This window comes from Phacochoerus africanus, chromosome 1 (assembly GCF_016906955.1).
Source record: "Phacochoerus africanus isolate WHEZ1 chromosome 1, ROS_Pafr_v1, whole genome shotgun sequence".
In the NCBI taxonomy this organism is placed as follows: domain Eukaryota; kingdom Metazoa; phylum Chordata; class Mammalia; order Artiodactyla; family Suidae; genus Phacochoerus; species Phacochoerus africanus.
Window position 1 is genome coordinate 145,552,395 of NC_062544.1, and position 23,438 is coordinate 145,575,832.

Below are 23,438 nucleotides of genomic sequence, written 5' to 3' on the forward strand. Positions count from 1 at the left end.
CCTAAGCAAGCACCTATGGTCAACTAATCTATGACAAAGGAGGTAAAGGAAAGATAGTCTCTTCAATGAGCGGAGCTGGGAAAACCAGGCAGCTACATGTAAAAGATGAAATTAGGACATTCTCTGACAACATACACAAAAATAAACTCAAAATGGATTAAGGACCTAAACATAAGGCTGAATACTATAAAAATCCTTGAGGGAAACATAAGCAGAACACTCTGTGACATCAGTCACAATAATACCTTGTTTGATCCACCTCCTAGAATAATAAACAAAACAAAAAAAACCAATGGAACCTATTCAAACTTAGAAGCTTTTACAGAGCAAAGAAAACCATTAAAAAACAAACAAAAACCCAGAGAATGAAAGACAATTTTTACAAGTGAAGTAACCTACAAGGGATTAATCTCCAAAATATACAAATATCTCATGGAACTTTATATCAAAAAAAAAAATAAATAAACAATGCAGTCAAAAAAGGGGCAGAAGATCTAAACAGACATTTCTCCAAGGAAGATACATACAGATGGCAAAAAAAAAAAAGAAAAAATATTCAACATCACCAATTATTAGAGGAATTCAAGTCAAAACTACAATGAGGTATCACCTCACACCAGTCAGAGAGACCATCATTAACAAGTCTACAAATAATAAATGTTGAAGAGGGTGTGGAGAAAAGGGAACCCCCGCCCCACACAGTTGGTAGGAATGTAAATTGGTGCAACCACTATGGAAGACAATATGGAGGTTTCTTAAAAAACCCACCATTCTACTCTTAGAAATATATCCCATAAAAATTCATGTATATGTTCATCAAAGACACTTACAATAATCTTGAGTGACAGAAGCCAGATATACAGGGATGAATACTACTATTTACACAAAATTGGAAAACTAAGAACTATGGTGTCGATAGTCAAGAGGAGAGAGGGGGTAGTAGCTGGGAGGAGTGCAAAGGGGGTAATGTTCTATTTCCCTGGGTCGGTAGTTAAATATGTGTATTCACTTTGTAATAATTTTTCCTCAAATTGGTTTTGTGTGTTTTTTTCTGTATGTGAGTGATGTTTTAATAAAAAGATTTTAAAATAAAGCCACCCCCCCCCCCAAATATAGAACTACCATATGATCCAGCTATCTTACTCCTGGGCATCTTATCCAGAGAAAACTCTAATTCAAAAAGTGACATGCACCCCAATGTTCACTGCTGCACTATTTACAATAGCCAAGACATGAAAGCAACCTAAAGTCCATCAACAGAGTAGTGGATAAGGAAGATGTGGCACACACAGACAATGGAATATTATTCAGCCATAAAAAGAATGAAATAATGCCATTTGCAGCAATATGGATAGACCCCGAGATTATCATACTCAGTGAAGTCAGTCAGACAGAGAAAGACAAATATCATTTGATATCAATTAAATGCGAAATGTAATAAAATGATACAAAGGGCTTTTATATTTATTAAAAACAAACAAACTCAAACATTTCAAAACCAATTTTATGGTTACAATAGGTTAAACTGTTGGGGAAGGAAGGAATTGGGAAGGTGGGAATAACATACACACACTGCTCTGTAAAATATATGATTAGTAAGAACCTACCATATAGCACAGGAAAACCTACTCAATAGTTTGTAATAAACTATATGGGGAAAAAAGAATGGATTTATTTATATGTATAACTGATTCACTTTGCTGTACACTTGAAACTAATACAAAATTGAAAGTCAACTATATGCCCATAAAATTTAAAAAATTAAAAATAAAAAAGAACTTGTAGTGTCCCTAGGAAGGACATTTTTTAATAAAAAATGCATGATAGACTCAATTCTTAAGGACTTTTATGAGTAATAACAGGAGTGACAAAGATAGTCAAATAACTATAGTACAAGGTAAGATTTAATTTAGATAAACTGTTAAGGATTTCAGATTCACTGCTATAGGAATTAAGAGAAGACACTGAAATTACTTCCTGCATAGTGGGAAGAATAAAAGAAGTCAGAAATTGGATGAAGGGCTAAGAAAAAGAGGGCTATCCAAGAGCAAACTTAAGGCATGACTGATGGAGCAACGTCTTAGAGGAGGTGGATGAATCTGTCTAAAGAAAGAATATGTCTTTAGAAATGTCTTAAGAAACCTATCTTTCTCTTACAAGTAACAGGAAAGCAGAAGTCAGAAATTCTAAGAAACCTTAAAATGGAAAGATCTGGCAACATGTCAGATTCATTGCCTTGGTGAACTGGGAGACAAGGTGTTCAAAGTGAGGAAACAGACGCAAAGCAACAAGGTTGGAACAGGTGCCAGGGAAGCACAACAGGGAGTAAATGAGAAGACTGTGCCTAGGGGTAAGTGGTCAGCTGATGCCAAACTAAACACATGTCAACAGAACAAATTTGGGCAGGTTCGCAACTTTCTAAAGTTCTGAAAAGTGAAAAAAAAAATAAATTGTGGGTTTTAATCTATGATACAGCTTAAGAATTAGAATTAAGGCACAAAGGACTATGAAAGCATTCTTGCAATATCCAGTCCTAGAGTTCCAACTTTTGCAGTATTTTTGAAGAAAATTCAACTGATTTGGTCTTTATAAAACTAGAAAAATAATCACACACACTCACACACACCACAGGGGGTGGGGGGCAGCCCATGGCATGCAGAAGTTCCCAGGCCAGGGATCAAACCCATGCCACAGCAATGACCAGAGCCATAGCAATGACAACACTGGATCCTTAACCCACTGAGCCACTGGGAACTTCAATGATCATAAATTTATAAAAGACTCTTACATCTACTATCTCATTTCGTCTTCCCAACAGATCTGAGATAGAAGATATTTATAAACGCTTTCCATAGTCATGGAAACAGACTTCAAATGACTGACTCCCAAATCACCCAGCAGATCCTATTCTGATGGTAGTTCAACTCTGGGAACACATTAAAAATCAGTGAATTGTAACTTAAATGAGTTAACTGTATGATATGTAAATTACATCTCAATAAAGCTGTTAAAAATCTGCAATTAGCAGGTAGTTCCACTGGTCATGGGTATATATATATATATGTGTGTGTGTGTGTGTGTGTGTGTGTGTGTACATATGTGTAGACATATACATATATACGTGCACGACTAATTAAAATGTGGAAGAATATTAGAGCTTACTTAAAAAAAATTAAATGGTTTAATAATCCTCTCACAGTCCAGGGACGCCAATCAGTCTCTCTGAGGCCAAGACTTCCAACAATCGCATGCGATTTCCCACACTCTCGTCACCAGATAAATATACACCTGGCTGCTATGTGTTCTCCTTTTCACTTTCTGCCATTTCCCCCAACTCCAACTTCATAAAAATGTCCCACTCCACCTACTCCTGCATCTGTGACTATGCTTAAAAAGCTTGCTCTTATTTCCCTGGTCTCTGTTTTTCCTTCATTTTTACCCTGTTTTCCTGTTAAGTTTTGTTTAAACTTGGAGGAAAGGCCTGATCATTCATAGAGAAACTGCAGCAGTGTCAGGCTCTTGGAGAAACCCAGGCTAACCAAGTGTTTTTCCTTTACCCAACGTGATACAATGTTTCTGACCTTGACAGTGTTAGGGACAAAGTAAGAAGATTTCTGTTTCCTAATACTTGATCCTGGATAATTTGAAGATGTTTCCCAAGAACCTTAGGAAGCAGAGGATCCTTAGGTATATTCTTCTTAAAAAAAACTTTCTTGGAGTTCCCGTTGTGGCGCAGTGGTTAACGAATCCGACTAGGAACCATGAGGTTGCGGGTTCAATCCCTGCCCTTGCTCAGTGGGTTAACGATCCTGCGTTGCCGTGAGCTGTGGTGTAGGTTGCAGACGCGGCTCGGATCCTGCGTTGTTGTGGCTCTGGCATAGGCCGGTGGCTACAGCTCCGATTAGACCCCTAGCCTGGGAACCTCCATATGCCGCGGGTGCGCCCCAAGAAATAGCAACAACAACAACAACAAAAAGACAAAAAAAAAAACAAAACAAAACCTTTCTTAATTTGATGTTTTAGATTAGACATCATCTATCATTCTAGGGTACTGTTAACAAATTTTAAATCAACAAATGCCAAAGATTAAACAATTTCCATGACATGTTCATATGCCGCTGTTAGCATTTTAAATTGGTATGATTTCACTCAGAAGGTAACAACACCACCAACTATGGTCAAATGATGTTAAGCATGAGGAAACAATTCATTAGAAACAAAAGGCTCTCTGTAGGGAGAGCTTTACCACAGCTGTAGGTGTAAAGTAGAACACTGGGGCAAATGTAGAAATCCAACAGAAATTGAAGAATCTAGCCAATGATGGTACAGAAACCCAGGGGAATACTGCACCCACTAAAAAAAGTAATAAAGATGAGGTTGAAACAAGGTAACATTTACCACATAAAGTGAATCTTCAGAACTCAAAATGGTAACTATAATGCAACTGTCATCTTTCAAAAACACATCATCTTCTTAAATGGCTTTTAAAAAAAATTTGGAAAAATGACTCATCTCCAAATCCCCTATTTTTAAAGTGTCCCCATCCATTCTTTTTGCTTAAGTGATTTGTTCTTTTTTAGTCTTTCTGGTCATCTCTATTTTATCTCCTTCACTCATTCCCCTGATAAAAATTTCACTGCCAATGGTGTTCTTTTCTAACTCTAGGAAAAACATCTATATAAAGGCTACAAAGCAGAAAACAAAGGCCCCCCTGAGGCTGCTGTGCATACTCTCCACACCCTGCCAGGCTCCCTTGTGAACCCTAGGAAGCAGCAGGAGATGGTGGAAGGAGATGAGGAAGGGCACTGATCCTCAGGGCTGTCTTCCAGTTGTTTCTGCCTATCTTAGTGTGCACAGGAAACAGAAATCTAAACTACGACAATTTTCTTACCTATTGCATGAATCTGATTCTGATGAAGAAAGAGCTTCTTCTTGAAAATCAGTACAACTGGAAGAATCATCTGGTCTGTCAGGCTCTAACTTCCCTGGGGAGTCCAGCATTAATTGAGGGAGGTGCTTTGTTACAAAGGGCGTATCTGACAATTTCATTTTATTATCCTCCGGTCCTAAAAAGAGGAAAAAGAAATGGAAGAAAAATGAAAAAAAGAAGCATTTAGGAGCACCTTAAAATTTATGACCTCGGCGTGTTTATTATTTCCACATTTAATACTGCTATTCATAATTGGTAAAATAGAAGTTTATGCAATATTGATTATATTGATATAATCTAGCGATAGCCAGAGAATAAGAATTAACATTCAATGGTGCCACCTAATTATATAATATATATATATACTGTTCACCCTGTGACATTCCAGATTACTTAATTAATTTATTCTGGCAGGGGGCAATAGTGTATTTTTTTAATTGAGGCATAACTGACATACGACATCATATTAGTTTCAAATGTACAACCTAATGATTCAATATTTGTGTATACTGTGAAATGATCACTACAAAAAGTCCATCTAACATCCATAACTGTACATAGTTACAAAAATATTTTTTCTTTTTTTCTTGTGATGAGGACTTTTAAGACCTACTCCTAGCAACTTTCAAATTTTCAGTACAGTATTAGTCAATTTAAAACAAAATATTCCTTAAAACCTGGAGTAAGGAGAACCTTGTAATTCTAATGAGGCTTCCGTTTAGAGAATGACTAAAGAATGTCTATAAATTTCACAGACCAGAGAACAGTGATAAATACAAGCATTAAAAAAAAGGATTAAAGATTCAATTAATAAGAGAACCACAATATTTGTCATTGTGGCAAATGAATCTGTGTGGCAGTGAATCTATCAACACTTTTCTGAATCTGCTGCATATAATCATAACCAATATTTGTTTGATCCAATACACATCACATTTCCACACATCCCTTGTCATATTGTTAATTTCTGAGGTCTCTTATTGCAGATAAAGAATGAAGGTCCAGAAAAGCCGGAGGGATGCAGACAGTGTTTGCAAGAATATTCAACATGTGGCTATGACCAAATATCTGCCAATCCAAGCACATAGGAGAAAATTGGGGCAGGATTCTTCAGCGTCCAGGCCTCTCCTCCTGGGGTATCTCAGAGCTCTGCTGGGATTTTAGCTGTTCTCTCTTTATGATTCAAGGACTGTGTGAGTTCTTGACTATAGGCCACATGTGCTACTAAAATAGAATCCCTCTGCTCACAGAAAAGCAGAGCTTTCACAGATCACTCACACACTTCTGGAGGCCAGTGACCTTTATCAAATATCTCTTGTTATAAAGAGAAAATTATGGGAAGAGAATAAGACAAATTGTTGAAAAAACAAAACACACCTTTCAACTCCATACAGTCAAGATTTTTCCAGAAATAATTATAAGTATTTGTTACACTCGAGAACAGCATGCATCACATAAGAGTATAACTTGTAAAAATAAGCTCCTGATGTTGTCTGGCTTTTAATAAGCCTGATCATTACCAAAACAAAACTGTACCCTCTAATGTTCATCTGGGAAAGGCAGAGAAGCAACTAAGAGGACAATCCAGGTCATCTGGGACCTTCTCTTGTAAATGGACACCAAGAACTGGGTTAAGAGGAATCACTCATGCAGGAAACAGCTGGGAGAATGCAATCAAGCTGGCAAACCGGGGAGAAGGAATTCAGCATAAGAGTATCTTTTATTTTTGCATCTGATTTATATTCTTCTCTTATTTCTTCCCCTCTTATAAAAGCTTCTACAGGACAAATTCCCTCTTGGGTGCAAATATCATTCAACAATTGTGGGCAGTGAAAGTTAGTTATACCGGAGTTCCTGTCGTGGCTCAGTGGTTAACGAATCCGACAAGGAACCATGAGGTTGCGGGTTCGATCCCTGGCCTTGCCCAGTAGGTTAAGGATCTGGCATTGCCGTGAGCTGTGGTGTAGGTTGCAGAAGCGGCTCGGATCCCGCACTGCCATGGCTCTGGTGTAGGCCAGCAGCTAAAGCTCCAATTGGAGCCCTGGCCTGGGAACCTCCATATGTCGCGGGAGCGGCCCTAGAAATGGCAAAAAGACAAAAAAAAAAAAAAGAAAGTTAGTTATCCTTTACATCTGTCCATGGCTTTCAGGACAGAATTCCAAATAGAGTCGAAAACATGAGGCCCCAACATCAAACCTCCCCAAAGACATGCAACACAATCAGATGATTTTGTTCTACTTAAGAGGACATGTATCTTGCTCACCTATATTGGAATTTTAATGAGCAAGTTTATTATAAAGAGCAAAAAAGAAAGAAAAAAAAACTACATTGGTTGTATGGTGCTACACAAAGCTCAACGTTTCAGTCCGTGCCACTCTGTCTACCTCTCTCATACCCTCCACCTTTCCCAGACATGTGCTTTCAATGCATAACAATCTACCAGCAAAATTCATCTCCGAACCCCAGAGGGAGCAATATTTATGTGCACAAACACAGAGAATACACAACCCGAGTACAAGCATTCAATCATTTTCAAAAGAGATTCAACCAATAAACAAAAATGTTCTCCTAACTCGAGATATTAAGCAGCATTTTCTCAAGAGTTAAACTACTCTCCAACATTCTTTAATAACTACATGAACAAATTTAAGTTGTTCATAAAGACCATGAGGTATATATATAACACATTAGAGGTGAATGGATAAACAAAATGTATGATTTCAGTTATATCAGGTACCTAGAATAAGCAAATTCATAGACAAAGAAGTAGAGCACAAATTACCAAGGGCTGGCAGAGAAAGTGGAGGGAGAGTTATTATTTAATGGGTACAGAGTTTTTGCTGGAGATGATAAAAAAGTCTTAGGTGTAGATAGTGGTGACAGTGACACAACATTGTGAATGTATTTAATGCCAATGAATTGTATGTGTATGGATGGCTAAAATGATAAATATTACGTAATGTGTATTTTTACCACAATGAAGAGAAAATAGTAAAGAAATTTCTTGTGCACTTTCCTCCAATATGACTGTTTTGTTCATGAGGTTCAAAGCCCTAGTAGCAACAAAAATACAATTTCATATTTTAAAATGGGTTGAAATTAAGGAATGTGCCACATATTAGCTCTAATGCTAATATATTAGCAGAATATTCCATCCAAAGTAAATACCAGTGACTTATAATAAAAATAACTTAGTCTCTTTGAGGATATCTAAGGACCTACAGCAATGAATCCTACACCTAGAAAACATCCTCAGGCTTAAACAATAGGAAACTTTTGATTTATCATTAATGGAAAGGAAGACAGACTTCAGAAACTGTGACTTCAGGACATCTTCCAATCATTTTTCCCAGAGTAACAAACATAGTGTATATCCAACAACTGCTGTGTCTAAAAATACTTTTTCCCATTTCAAATACCTAAGAAGTCCAAAGTAAATTTCCTTGGTTTCATTTTCTCTTTATATTAAAAACAGTAAAATTCAATGTATCTCTGTTTTTAACTAAAGTCTCTTACCCACGCATACAGACAAGAGGTCTTTTGTAGATTCATCATCTTTTTTCGTTACTTTTTTTTTTGACATTCCAACGGCTTTCTCGTATCCTTTTTTGGCCTGATCTACCAGAAGCTGAAATTCATTCTGATGTTTTTTACCTGAAAGTCAAAAGATCTTAGTAAATCAAGGACTATAAAAGTTACACGTCTAATACTGACAAACTAGACATCAAACAGCACACAAACTTGCTCAAGAACAGCATCCTTGGGACTCATTTCAATAAATTTAAAAGAGCTGGGGGGCCATGGAAGGTTTCTTTTGTATCTTCTCCCTTCCTCCAAATTGGAAACATGATGTTCCTAGTTTGCAACTGCACATTTCTTCCCAAACCCCATACTTTTTTAAAAAGGCTTTTGATAGAGCATGAAAGATGCTGTTTACTTGAATTTACGCAAAAGACACCCTTCTAACTTCCAAGACACAACAAAATACTAAGAGGAAGAATATTAACTGAGAATAAAAGCAGAAGCTTGAGGGAAGCTGATAAAAACAAAGGATATCCTTTTCAATTCCCCCCTTTTCCTTCACATTTCTTGCCTATTTCCCATCAGAACCCCTTTAACAATCTAAGATCCCTATCACCACTAATCCACCTTATTTTAGGATGTTATAATTAACCAATCTTAATTTACTACTATTTTAACATCTCTGAAGATAATTTAAGCCTGACCTCCAGGTCACTGTTATTAATTTAATGTACATTAATATACTAATCATTACAGCATGGGCTTCAGGACATCTATTTGTGATTCTTTCTTTTTTTTGGCCATGCTGGTGGCATGTGAAAGTTCTGAGGCCAGGAATCGAACCCACACCACAGCAGCAACCTGAGATCCTGCAGTGACAAAGCCAGATCCTTAACCCGCTGCACCATAAGGGAACTCTTATCTATTCATGATTCTGAACCATGCTTCAAATAGCTACAGTTGAACTAATTTATCTAGCAACCTTAAACACTGAAGTCATGGTCCAGAATGATGCTGTAAATCGTGTAAAAATACACTTGAGAAAGATTCATACTGCAAATAGTTACAACAAGATTTTGAGACTATTTTCATCATGTTGAGACACCATTTCCCCTTTAATGCAATTACCATGAATTGGTTAATATACCATGAATATTGGTTTAGAGAATCTGTGCTTCAGTTAAAAACTATGCATTTTCTAGACCTCCCCTCCAGGATTCCAGTCATTCACTGCCTTTGAGTTGTATTACAGCTCTGTAAATTGTAGATAACTGATGGCAATGGAAAATAATTTTTGTCTATAGTCAAGTAGAATCCTGTCTGGTGATGGTTCAACTGACTTTCCTCCCTACTGTGAAAGAAGCCAGTTTTCCCTCATTTGCATATTCCTTTTAACACTCCTGACCTATACATGTGACTGTTCTTCAGGCATTAGGGAGAGACTGCTTCAAATTCCAATATATTACGTGTACAGTATGTGTATGAAAACTCCCAGTGAAACTAATGTGTTGGATTTTAACATATCTGATAAATTTTTAATAAGAGACTGGTTAAAATTTCTGCAAAATATAAGCTGGCTATAAAGATCACTGGAAAAAAATCAGCTCTTCAGAAACAGCTGAGATCCTATGTAAGATACAAGCTAAGTGATTTCTCTTTAGTCCTATTTGACACTTCGCATTTCAGAATAACTACTTTGTACATTTTCAGCTCCCCAGAACCAATGGGCTAACACCACTGCCATCATTATGTAGTTTGTGTTAGGCAAGGGTGACACAACACTATAGATTTGTAAAATTTAATCAGACCCAGCCCGGACCCATTCTCCTAGTAAGACTCCTCCACTGCATACTTATGGATTGCGGATTTAAGAATTACTCGAGAAACTTTCCAAAGTAATCTTATAACAGTTAAGGAGGCTTAATGACTTCTGAAGTAAAAAATCCCAGGTTTCAAAGAGATTTTCTTTTTAGATCTAATTACCCCTATGGCTAGGCTGGAAACCAAAAAGTAAATGGTAACCACTGCCCTGGCTTTGGCCCAAGAAATCCAATAACTGCTGCTCAAAGGTGAACAGTGCCAAGATATTATGACTAATAAAACTGTTGCCATTCATTTCTCCACTTCATTTTAGGAGTTCTGCCATTTGGCAAGGAGAACCTTAGAGTTTAAAATCTTTCTTCTGCTAGTTAGATGCCCTGAATTTACTTCTTAAAAGTTTTAAGTGGCTCAGGTAGCTATGGGAGCTGATGAATGAGCCACATTCAACCAAGTGACACTCTTCCAGATTTTTAATACTTGAGTCATACCACCTTTTCTGCCTTGCCAAGATGAAATATCATAATCTTTCCTAGTGCCAATTCAAGCCCTTTATGCCCTGACCACCTTAACTACTCTTTTTCAGACCAGCTTTTACAATCTGAATAACTCTGGGTATGCCCATGAACCAAGGGGTGTACAAGACCAAAACCAGGCTCCCAAAACTGGGACAGACTCAAGCCTTTACAGTGATGTCACTGAGAAAATTACTCATCTATTTTAAATCACGGAATGAGTCTGAAGTCAGTGTCTCTCAAAGTAAAACCTTAGGTATTTTTTTCATCAACCACCTATGACACCCGCATAATTAAACACAGATGAAGAAAAGATTAACGGGAAAGGTTAATATTCACGAAGGGCTTGTTCATTTAACCCTGAGCTGACTAGCCTCACTTTAAATTCATGATCATAGGTCTCAAAAGAGCACTCAACACTACCATACAACTTTTCTACCTTTTTCTAGTACACTCTGCTTTACAATTCTCCAAAATGACGAATTCACACTTTCTCTAACACCCCCTCTCAGCCCCTTCTTGTTGGCCTCACACTACTTTGAAAATACAGAAAATTTCTAATGGGAACTCTTGTCACCTTCCAACTACCACTACTTCATCTGTGCACACATGGTCTACTTTCCTCATAGTTAGCATGAAGTGACGGGCCTTGATGCGATGAAGGGCCAACCCTTAACTTATGCTCTGGAGTCTATCACTAAGGCCTTCGAAATGATATATTTCCTTTCCCGTATCATCAATTTCCCCTCTCTTTTGAATCTTTCCCACTGGCATATACAGAAGCCTAGGATGGGACTGTGCTTTTGAAAATTAGAGTGTGGGTTGTGAAAACAACTTAGTAGGTCCAGATCAGCATTTTTTTCTCAATAAAAAAAGAATAACAATTATGGCAGCTTGCTATTTTTATAACATTGTGATTGAGTTGAACACAATCAAAGTACAGTAACTGATCTCCCCTTCTTCCCGGATGAGTGAGCAGATGATGATATATTCATCCTTGAACATATCCATATGGGCAATGTTTGGCTACTGCTTCTGTTTGAAATGATGCTGTGTTTTGGTTGTGGCCTGAAGCTTTGAAGTGCTACTTGGCATCTCCTTTCTTCCATGGAGCTCTTTGCATTCAGAAACATCAGAGCTGGTCAAATACTAGTTAGGTCACCTGAGTCTTGCTTGCCTCTATAGAGTCGTCTTTGTATGAATCCAATGGTGGGTTTTATTTTTAAAATGGGTTTTAACTGATGTTCGTGAAGAGCAGTGAGTACCTAGAGCTGTGCCACTAAAGAAAGGAAATTCTATCTAAGAAGGTACATTTCTGTACCAGAGCTGTGTCATAACCATCCTTTGGGCCCTCTGCTGGAAAAGTAGAATCAAGTCTCGAATAATGCCTTTTTAATTATATCCTCTAGTATTATAGAAGTAGGACAGTACTGTATCATACCTCTGTGAATGTAAAATATCTTGTACCTGCTTTATGATATGTAGTAGTGACTGTGCTTTATCAGAGATGTTTTTAATGACGTTATTCTAGAATGTTTTCTTTCCAGATGATGACTGAGAAGCTAATAAAAAAAATGGTGCCAGGCACCACAACAGTAACAAAATTTTGTTGTTTTCTGGGGTTTTGCTTTTTACCTTTTTTTTTCTTTTTTTTAAAGGGAGTGTGCTAGTTGACTGCAGAACCTGGAAAAGCTGTTGCTGCTATTGATGCATAACATACTGCTATTGGTCTTTTTATATAAATAAATAAATAAGTCTATACACACACACACACACATACACACACACATATATACAATTTGAATTTCTGGAAACTTTAGCTTGCTGTCAACTTTGGAAAAAGTATCTCAGTTGTACCGTGCTGGGTTGACATTGTACAGAAATTAACAGCCATATTGGTCTAGAAACGTTAAACATAATTTTTTCCATTTGCACAGGGGTAATGCATCGTGTTAAATATGTAAGGTCTTATCTACATGGGTTTGATTACAGAAACTAATAAAGTATTATCTAAATAATGAAAAAAAATAAAATAACAAGTGCCAGAGTGGAGATTCTGCTGTGGCTCAGTGGTAACGAACCTGACTAGTAGCCATGAGGATGTGGGTTTGATCCCTGGCCTTGTTCAGTGGGTTAAGTACCTGGCGTTGCTGTGAACTATGGTGTAGGTTGCAGATGCAGTTCAGATCCAGTGCTGCTGTGGCTGTGGTGTAGGCCAGCAGCTATAGCTCCAATTTGACTTTGGGAACTTCAATATGCTGCAGGTATGGTCCTAAAAAGCAAGAAAAAAAGTGCCAGAGTACATTAAAAATGGAAAGAGGAAACAACTAAGATGTCCTTTAGTAGGTTAATGGATAATAAACTCTGGCACATCTAGAAAATGGTGTATTATTCAAGTCTAAAAAAAAAAAATGAGCTATTAAGCTATGAAAAGACCTGAAGGAACCTTAAATGAGTATTACTAAGTGAAAGAAGACAATCTGAAAAGGTTACATACTATACGATTCCAACTATACAACATTCTGGAAAAGGCAAAATTACAGAGAGAGTAAAAAGTCCTGTGGTTGCCTGGGGTTGTGGGGGGAAGGGTGACAAGGGAGATGAATAGGTAGAGCACAGAGGACTTTCAGGGAAGTGAAAATACTGTGTATAACACTGTACTGGTAGGTACACATCATGCATTTGTCAAAATCTACGGAATGTACAACACCAAGAGTGAACCCTGAAAGCAAACTATCGACTTTGTGTGATTCTAAGTATCAATGCAGGTTCATCAACTGTAACAAGCAGACTATTCTGGTGGGGAACTCAGATATCTGGGGAGGTTATGCATTTGCACGGTCATGAAATACAGAAGAACTCTGTAACTTGTTCTTAAATTTTAAAAAAAGAGTAAAATGCATTACATTTTGGATAAGCATAATCAAGTGACTTTAGAGGTAAATTATCCCACGATTTTAACTTTTTTAGTCTCTAAAGAAATTTTGAGGAAAAAATGATAGAAAACAATTTTTTTTCTAATCTTGGAGACATTTAAGCTCAAGGAAGAAGAATATGAACATCATTTGAAAGTATCTGAACACAATCTTTTTTAAAAAATGGGAAGATTACAAATTGTTCTACAATATTCCAGTAATGTGTGTGAATATAGGTAGTGGTGATATAAAATATATTTTTCATGGTGGATTGTACTCAAAAAAGATCTGAAAATCCCTCGGTTAAGTATCTCCCAACTCAAAAGGCACACTTAAAAAAACAAACAAAACTATCCCTGGACCCAACACCCATCTCCAGCTACCACTTTATTTCATCTGAGAGTTATCTGCCTTCGTGGTCACACTTCCTCACTTCAGATTTGGTCTCAAGTGACTCTTAACTATTTTTGATGCCTCCTCTCAAATGAATTCTTGTCAGTTTGGTTTGTTGTAGGAAATCTATTATCTCTTCTAGCTCCTTCTACTCAAACTTTCACAGCAGCATTTGATACAATTCAGCATTTCTCCTTTTCCTGAAACACTCTCTTTCCCTAGATCCTCTGACACCAAACTTCCAAGTTTTCTTAGCTGCCTCCTCTACCCATCAGCTCTTCCCTAAAACGGCAGATTTCAAAGTACGCTAGTTGCCTGCTAAGGATCCCTGAGCTGGTTCCAGGGGTCAGATGAGATCAAATCTACTTTCAAAATAACACTAACAAGTTGTATGCCTTGTCTGTTATGTTGACATGTGCACTGACAGTGCAAAACTAAGGTGATTAAAACTGCAGGTGCCTTAGCATGAGTTACAGAAGTGACACTGAATTCTATCAGTAATCAGTGTATTCTAATGGCCATGCACTCACTAAAAAAAAAATCCAGTTTTACTTAACATCCTTGATGAAATGGTAAAAAATGTATGAAACATTAAATTTTGACTCATTAGTATGTATCTTTTTAATAACCTCAGTGATGACATGAGAACTACAAATTCAGCCCTCACACAAATTCAGCTACACACACAAAGTATCATGGATGCCTGTTTTGACCTGTGACCTAAACTTGGCACTTTTTTTAATGAGCGTGGCTTTTACTTGAAAGAACAGCATAGTACAATTATTCAGACCCAGATAATCTATTTTCTCAAAAATGAATGAGGTGAGTTGTCACTTCAAGGAAAACAAGTGACAGTATTTACAGTAAAAAATAAATGACCTTCAGAGCTTCCCACTTTTCTGATGACATTGGTAGATACTAAGGAATGCTTTTTTAAATTTGGAACTCAACCAACCAATTATTTTCCAAATAACTAACAAACAATGTTACAAAATCATCCCTTGGTAAAAGATCCATTTGAAGTATACAAGAGACCGATGAATTTTAATGTATTAGAGTAGTACAAAAACCTCATTAAAATGGACTTCTAAATTTCACTGTAACTAAACTTCCTGAAATAACACTTGCCAAGCTTTAGTGTAGTATCAAAGAACAGCCACAAATATCTAGAAATCTATAAAAATACTGCCCCTCTCTTCAATTACCTAATTCATAGCCTGGATATTTTTCATATGTTTTAACCAAAACAACACACAGAACAGTTTAAATGCAAAAAGTAATGTGAGAGTCAAGATGTCTATTAATTAAGCATGACATTAAAGAGATTTGCAGAAATGGGAAAGAATGCCATTCTTCTAAATTTTTTAAATCAGACTTATTGAGAAACAGTTTGCACACAGAACTTTTTACGCAAAAAATTTGATGCATTAAAAAAAAAGGTATAGTTGTGTAACTATCAACACAAACATAAAACAGATTTAAATCTCCCATTGGAGCTCCTTGTACTCAGTACCCACTTTTCTCCACTTGTAGCCCCTGGCAGTACCAATCTGCTTTCTGTTACTATACTTTTGCCCTTTCCAGAACTTTATATAAACGGACTCATACATGGGCATTACCTTTTTCGTTTGGCTTTTCTCTTAGTATACTGTTTCTGAGATTCATTCTGTTGTTTCCTATGTCAGGAGTTAATTCTTTTTTTATAGCCAAGGGCTGCTCCATTGCATCTGAATATATTGCAATGTGTTAATGGATATTTAGGCTGTTTACAGTTTAGAACAGTATGAACAATCCCCTATAACATTCATCCACAACATTCAACAAATTGTCCATTTACAATTGATGCATTTTATTTTTTGTAAATTGTATCTAATAAATCTGACTTTAACAGTCTAGATGTAGACATATGTTTCCACTTCTCTTGGGTAAATAGCGAGGAATAAAATTATCACATTATATAGTGGTGTATGTTTGAATAGCAAATTACAAAACTGTTTACCTAAGTGGCTACCATTTTGCATTCTCACCAGCAATGTATGAGAGTCCATTTGCTCTACATCCTGGCCAGCACTTGGTATTGTCCTTTTCCCCCTCTTTTATTTTTTGTCATTAAAATAAGTGTGGAGGAGTTCTCTTGTGGCTCATTGGGTTAAGAATCTGGTGTTGTCACTGCAGCAACCTGGGTCACTGCTGTGGCATGGGTTCAATCCCTGGCTAGGGAACTTCTACATGCCACGCATGTGGCAAAAAAAACAAACAAAAAACCCAAAAATCAAAAACCAAACAAAAAAACAAAACAAAAAATTAAGTGTGCAACATTATTTTATTTTCATTTTAATTTCTATTTTCCCCAAAGACTCACGACTAATGACTGACAAGACTAACTATATTTATTCATGTGGTTATTTGGTACTGGAGTATCTTTTTCTGAAGAAACTGTTTAAACCTTTGCCCTTTAAAGAAAATATATCCAATGACTTATTATTGAATTGTAAGAGTTCTTTATATAAAACAGATACTAGTACTTTGTCAAATATAAACTTTACAGCATTTTCTTTTCTTTTTTCTTTTTTGTCTTTTTAGGGCGGTGCCAGAGGCACATGGAGGTTCTCAGGCTACGGGGTGAATAGGATCTGTAGCTGCTGGCCTGCACCACAGCCACAGCAACACGGGATCCAAGCCACATCTGTGACCTACACCACAGCTCATGGCAAAACTGGATCCTTAACCCACTGAGCAAGGCCAGGGATCGAACCTGCATCCTTAAGGAAGCTAGCGTCCTCACGGATGCTAGTGTCCTCATGGATGCTAGTCAGATTCGTTTTCACTGAGCCATGAAAGAAACTCCTTAACAGTAATTTTTAATAATATGTGACTTGCTTTTTCATTATCACATGTGTCTTCTGAATAGTAAAAGTTTTTAATTTTAATTAAGTATAATTTATGTTTCTTTTACCTTTAATGATTCATAATAACTGTGAAACATGACCATGTTGACTGAATAAAAAGCTGTAGTTCTTCTTTCAAATTTGAGTATCATTTCTCTTTCTTGTCTTATCACATTGGCAAGGACCTTTAGTACAATGTTGAACAAAAGTGGTAAGAACAGATCTCTATTCCCAGTCAGAAGAAAAGCATTCAATATTTCACCATTAAATACGATGTTCGTTGTGGGTTTTTCAGATATCCTTTATCAGATTAAAGAATTCTCAGAAGAAAGGGTGGGGGAAAAAATGTAATTGTAATGTATACATGTAAGGATAACCTGACCCCCTTGCTGTACAATGGGAAAATTAAAAAAATTATATTAAAAAAAAAGAATTCTCGTTTAATGAGACTTTATTATTATTAATGGGTGTTAGATTTTGCCAAAAGCTTATTCTGCATCTACTTATAAAATCACACTGGTTTTTAAGTTTATTAATACACTGAATTACATTAATTTTCTGGCATTAAACCAATCTTGCATTCTTAGGATAAACCCCACTCTGTTATGATATATTATCCTTTTTATGTAGTGCTGGATTTGATTTGCTAAAATATGGTTAATGATTTCTGTATCTATATTCATGAAAAATATTGATCAGAACTTTTTATTATACTGTCTTTGTTTTTTAGTTTCATGGAAACTTTAGCTTTATAAAATGAAGTTAGAAGTATTCCTTCCTTTTCAAGTTTTTAGAAGAAATTTTGTAGAATTGGTATTATTTCCTTCTTTAATATTACTCAGCCATAAAAAAGAATGAAATAATGCCATTTGCAGCAACATGGATGGACATAGAAATTATCATAGTAAGTGAAGTTAGACAGTGAAAAACAAACATCATGTGATGTCACTTATGCGTGGAATCTAAAAAAAGGATACAATGAACTTATTTGCAGAATAGAAAGAATTTACTGGTGAAGTCATTTGCATCTGGAGTTTTCTTCCTGGGAAGGCAAATTTGATACAGGGCTGAATAAGCTTGAATAGGCTTACCTATTTATTTCTTGACTCATATTTGGTAATTTGTGTCTTTTAAGAAATTTGTCCATTTCACGTATGTTACCAAATTTACTGGCATGAAGTTTTTCATAATTAATATTCCCTTATTATTCTTTTAATATCAGTAAGATACTATTGATATAATTCCCCCTCTTTTATTCCTGATTTGGCAATTCATGTTTTCTCTCCTTTTGTCTTAATCAGGCTTGGTAGAGGTTTCTCAACTTTGTTGATCTTTACAACCTGCTTGTGGTTTCATAGATTTTTCTGTCTTCAATTTCACTGATTTCTGCTCTTCACTACTTTCTTTCTGCTTACTTAGGGTGGAATTTGCTCTTATTTTTTTCTAGTTTCCCAAGATGAAAGTATAGATGACTAATTGAAAACCTCTTCTCTTTTCTAATGTAAATATTTAGTGTTACGTATTTCCCTCTAAACTCAGCTTTAGCTGCAACCTACACTGATATAATGTATTTTCACTCAGTTCAATTTATTCCCTAATATGTTTTTACCTCATCCAGTGTAGTTTTCAATTCAAGTATGTTTGTCACCTAAGGAATTCCATTTGGATCTTTTTTATATCATCCATTACTCACCTCAGCAAGACCCTCCTTAATTCTTCCTTCTTGACAAAAGAGGCATATTTATAAAGTTATTTTAACATTTTTACCTACTAGTTTCATCATCTCTGTCATTCCTGGGTCTGGTTCTATTAATTGATTTTTCTCTTTTCTTAGACCTTACTTTTTTGCTTCTCTGAATTCCTGGTAGTTTCAATAGGATACTGTTAATTTTACATTGTTGGTTGCCAGATTTTATTTTATCCTTAAACTGTATTGTTGTTTATTCTGGAGTACATCAAGCTACTTGGAAACAACTAAATCACTTCACACTTTGCTTTCAAATTTTATCAGGGCAGATTATCAAGAGAAGAGAATGAGAACATAAGCCTAAGACTGGGAGAAAATATTTGCAAATGATGCATATAGTAAAGGACTTATCCAAACTATACAAAGAACTTTTGGAGTTCCTGTCCTGGTGCAGCGGAAATGAATCTGACTAGGAACCATGCGGTTGCAGGTTTGATCCCTGGCCTCACTCAGTGCGTTAAGGATCTGGCATTGCCATGAGCTGTGGTACAGATAAAACAAAAAAATGTATATAAAGGGAGTTCCCATTGTGGCTCAGCAGCTTGGATCTGGTGTTGCTGTGGCTCTGGCATAGGATGGCAGTAACAGCTCCAATTAGACCCCTAGCCTAGGAACCTCCATATGCCACTGGTGCAGTCCTAAAAGGTCAAAAGACAAAAAAAAAAAAAAAAAAAAGAACTTTCACTATGAAAATGAACAACCCAATTCAAAAATGGGCAAAAGATCTTAACATTTCACCAAAGAAGATATACAGATGGCAAGTAAATATATGAAAAAATGCTCAACATCACATATCATCAGAGAACCAAACATTAAGACAATGAGATACCACTATACACCTATTAGAATGGCAAAAATCCAAAACGCTAACAACGTCATATGCTAGTGAAGAAGTGGAGCAATAGGAACTCTCACTCATACCAGGTGGAAATGCAAAATGGTGTCTGGAAGACAATTTGTCAGTTTCTCACAAAACTGAAGATACCTTATGATCCAGCAATCTCATCCCTTAGTATTTACCCAAATCAACTGAAAACTTATGTCCCCATAAAAACCTGCACATGACCACTTATAGCAGCTTTTTTCATGATTGGCAAAAGCAGCAGCCTAGGTGTCCTTCAGCAGGTGAAGTGATAAATGAACTATGGTACATCCAGATAATGCACTATTCAGCACTAAACAGAAATGAACTATAAAGCCAGAAAAAGACACAGAGGAAGACTGTATGTATCACTAAGTGAAACAATGAAAAGACTATATACTGTATGATTCTAATTCATACACATTGTGGAAAAGACAAAATTATGAGGACAGTAAAAAGATAAGTGGTTGCTAGGGATCAGAGAGGAAGGAGGGATAAAGATATGGAATACAGAGAATTTTTAGGGCAATGAAACTAACTATTCTAAACATAGCATTATATATCTGTCAAAACCACACAATATACAACCCAAAGAGTGAACCCTAAGGGAAACTGTGGACTCTGGTGATAAGGATGTGTCAACGTAGGTTCATTAATTGTAACAAATGTACTACTCTGGTGTGATATGATGACAGTGGGAGACTGTGCATGTATGGGATCAGAAGAAATAAAGGAACTCTCAGTTCTAGTCAGTTCTACTGTAAATCTAAAACTGCTCTAAAAGTATCTATTTAAAAAAAAAAAATCTTTTTAGTAGGGAAAATTAGAGCAGCCATTAGCCTAGAGCAGGGACTGGCAAAAAAAACCAAAAAACAAAAAACAAAAAACAGCCCAAAGGCCAAATCCAACCTCTGGCTTTTTTTTTTTTTTGTATGGCCCTCAAGCTATGAGTGGTTTTTATATTTTAAAAAGGATTATAAACAAGTAAGAACATTTGACAGATGCAGCCTGCAAAGCCCAACCTGTTATCAGGCCCTAAGGTAAATTTGCCCTGCTAATAATAAAACAATAAATCCTTTCTGAGGGTTTTGCCTGATGCCTTACATACTAAAAAGTTTTTTCTACTGTGGCTGGTGGTGAACTCAAGCTATTACCTGCCCTGTGTGAGCTCCAGAAATTGTTTTGGAACTAATCCTTTGAAGGAGTTTTTCCCTGGTCTCAGGCAGTTTCCTCTCTTTCACGTCTGTATTGCTAGGCAGCCAGACTTGACCAGCTCTTCCTGCAGATCTTGAGAGCTCTCTTTTCTCCACAGGTCTCTTTTTTCTGGTACTCTGTCCTAGTCAACCTGGCCCCCAAACCTTGGGTTTATGTTGAACCTATGCAATGTCACCACCAGATTATTTTGGGGTTCACCAATCAGAGCCTTAAAACTGCTGGAACTGTAGAGCTCACCATGTTACTGAGATACAGTTTTGTGCTAACTTTTTCCAATATCTGAAAATATACCGTGTTTTATATACTGCCTCTAGTTTTCTAGCTTTTAATGTAGGAAAGTAAATACAGTCTGATATTCCATCTGAGCTAGGAGTAGAAATCTCTATTCGCTTTGATTTTTTTGTATGTGGGGGGCAAGTTATGTTCTATTAACCAAAATATGTTACTTATGATTTATATTAACATGTAATGGATTTACTGTTTTTAAAGGAGTTAAGAAATGTATTAGGATTTTCTCAGTTTTAGTTTTTCTTAGATCCATGTGCTATTTGGAAATGTATTATTCAGTTTCCATATATTTGGTGATTTCCCAGAGAGCTTGGTTACTGAGTTCTAATTTGATTGCCCTGTGGTCCAAGAACATATACTGTATGCTGAATGAACTGACAAGATGAGCCTTCTTCAGATCCCCAGGGTTCTTTCTCCTCTCCACTACTCTGTCCTGCAAACTTCAGCTTCTTTGGTTCTCTGGTCTTTCTTCCTCCATCATTAGAGCCCACCTGACTCTGCGTGGGATCCCTCCGCCTGCCTCAGAGCCTAGAAACTCTATTAGAGGGCTCATCTTATTTTTCCCATCCCTCAGAGATCCCTGTCCTTTGAATTCTAACATCTTAGATCTTGAAAACTGCAATTCATGTTTTATCCATTTATAGTGGTTAGGGAGGGATGGAGGAGGTATATCAAGTCCTGGTTATTCTGTCTTGGCCAGAAGCAGAAGTCCCCTAAGTTTTAATATGTAATATAATACACATCACCAACCATAACTGACACAAACAAAAGCTCTTTATTGCCCTTGACAAATTTTAAGAGTGCACAGAGGCTTGGAGAACTGAGAGCTGTTGCTCTAAATGTTGGGGAGCCTCAGGGCTCTGTTTCCCATAGCACTCTTCTACCAAGTAATCCTATCTAAATATCCAATTTTAAAACCTTAGATACTGCTTATAAGCACAGGTCTTCTTACTTAGGTAGATTTATCCATTCATGCCTAATTCCCTTTTCCACTTGTTTTTCCACTAGAAACAAAAACTCAACACAGATAGAATAAGAATTTGGATTCCCTGTCCCCATCCACAATCCTTGCCCAGGTCTTCATCTCAGTAAATGGCACATCATTTCCCCAGTTGCTTTAACCAAAAATCTAGGAGTCATTCTTGATTCCTATATTAAATCCACTATATTAAATTCATCAGCAAGTACTAATGCTACTACTTTACAAGTTTACCTTGAATTGTCCATTTTATTTCTGCTGCCACCTTAGACATCCCACATCTCTGGGCTAATTTATTTAAATAGCCTTACTTCATTCAGGTCTGTTTTCTTTTTTTTTTTTTTTTTTTTTTTGTTTATCTGTTTGTTTGTTTTCTGGACTATATATATATATATATATATATATTTTTTTTTTTTTCCTGCTGTACAGCATGGGGACCAAGCTACACTTACATATATACATCTTTTTTCCTCCCTTTATTCTGTTGCAATATAAGTATCTAGACATAGTTCTCAATGCTACACAGCAGGATCTCATTGTAAATCCATTCCAAGAGCAATAGTCTGCATCTGATAACCCCACACTCCTGATTCCTCTTACTCCCTCCCTCTCCCCCCACCCACCCGGGGCAGCCACAAGTCTATTCTCCAAGTCCACGATTTTCTTTTCTGTGCAAAGGTTCATTTGTGCTGGATATTAGATTCCAGTTGTAAGTTATATCATATGGTATTTGTCTTTGTCTTTCCGACTTATTTCACTCAGTATGAGAGTCTCTAGTTCCATCCATGTTGCTGCAAATGGCATCATGTCATTCTTTTTTATGGCTGAGTAGTATTCCACTGTGTATATATACCACCTCTTCCTAATCCAGTCATCTGTCGATGGACATTTGGGTTGTTTCTGTCTTAGCTATTGTGAATAGTGCTGCAATGAATATGTGAGTGCATGTGTCTTTGTTAAGGAAACTTTTATCCAGATGTATGCCCAAGAGTGGGATTGCGGGGTCATATGGTAGTTCTACGTTTAGATTTCTAAAGTATGTCCAAACTGTTCTCCATAGTGGCTGTACCAGCTTACATTCCCACCAACAGTGGAGGAGGGTTCCCTTTTCTCCACACCCCCTCCAGCACTTATTTGTGGACTTATTAATGATGGCCATTCTGACTGGTGTGAGGTGGTATCTCATGGTAGTTTTTGATTTGCATTTCTCTTATAATCAGGGATGTTGAGCATTTTTTCATGTGCTTGTTGGCCATCTGTATATCTTCCTTGGAGAACGGTCTATTCAGGTCTTTTGCCCATTTTTCCATTGGGTGATTGGCTTTTTTGCTATTGAGTTGTATAAGTTGCTTATATATTCTAGAGA

The 23,438-nt window shown here is 36.7% G+C and overlaps 1 protein-coding gene across 2 annotated transcripts in view; it reads right to left on the reverse strand.

Annotated features, from left to right (window-relative positions):
- The window catches only part of RAD18 (RAD18 E3 ubiquitin protein ligase), a 106,116-nt gene that overhangs the window by 31,207 nt on the left and 51,471 nt on the right, over nucleotides 1–23,438 (reverse strand). For both annotated transcript variants that reach the window (XM_047779720.1, XM_047779712.1), the window contains exons 10-11: nucleotides 8,447–8,584; nucleotides 4,892–5,066 (exon numbers count right to left, since the gene is read on the reverse strand). In XM_047779720.1, the coding sequence (XP_047635676.1) occupies nucleotides 4,892–5,066; nucleotides 8,447–8,584 (313 nt within the window). The remainder of the gene's footprint in view (nucleotides 1–4,891; nucleotides 5,067–8,446; nucleotides 8,585–23,438) is intronic.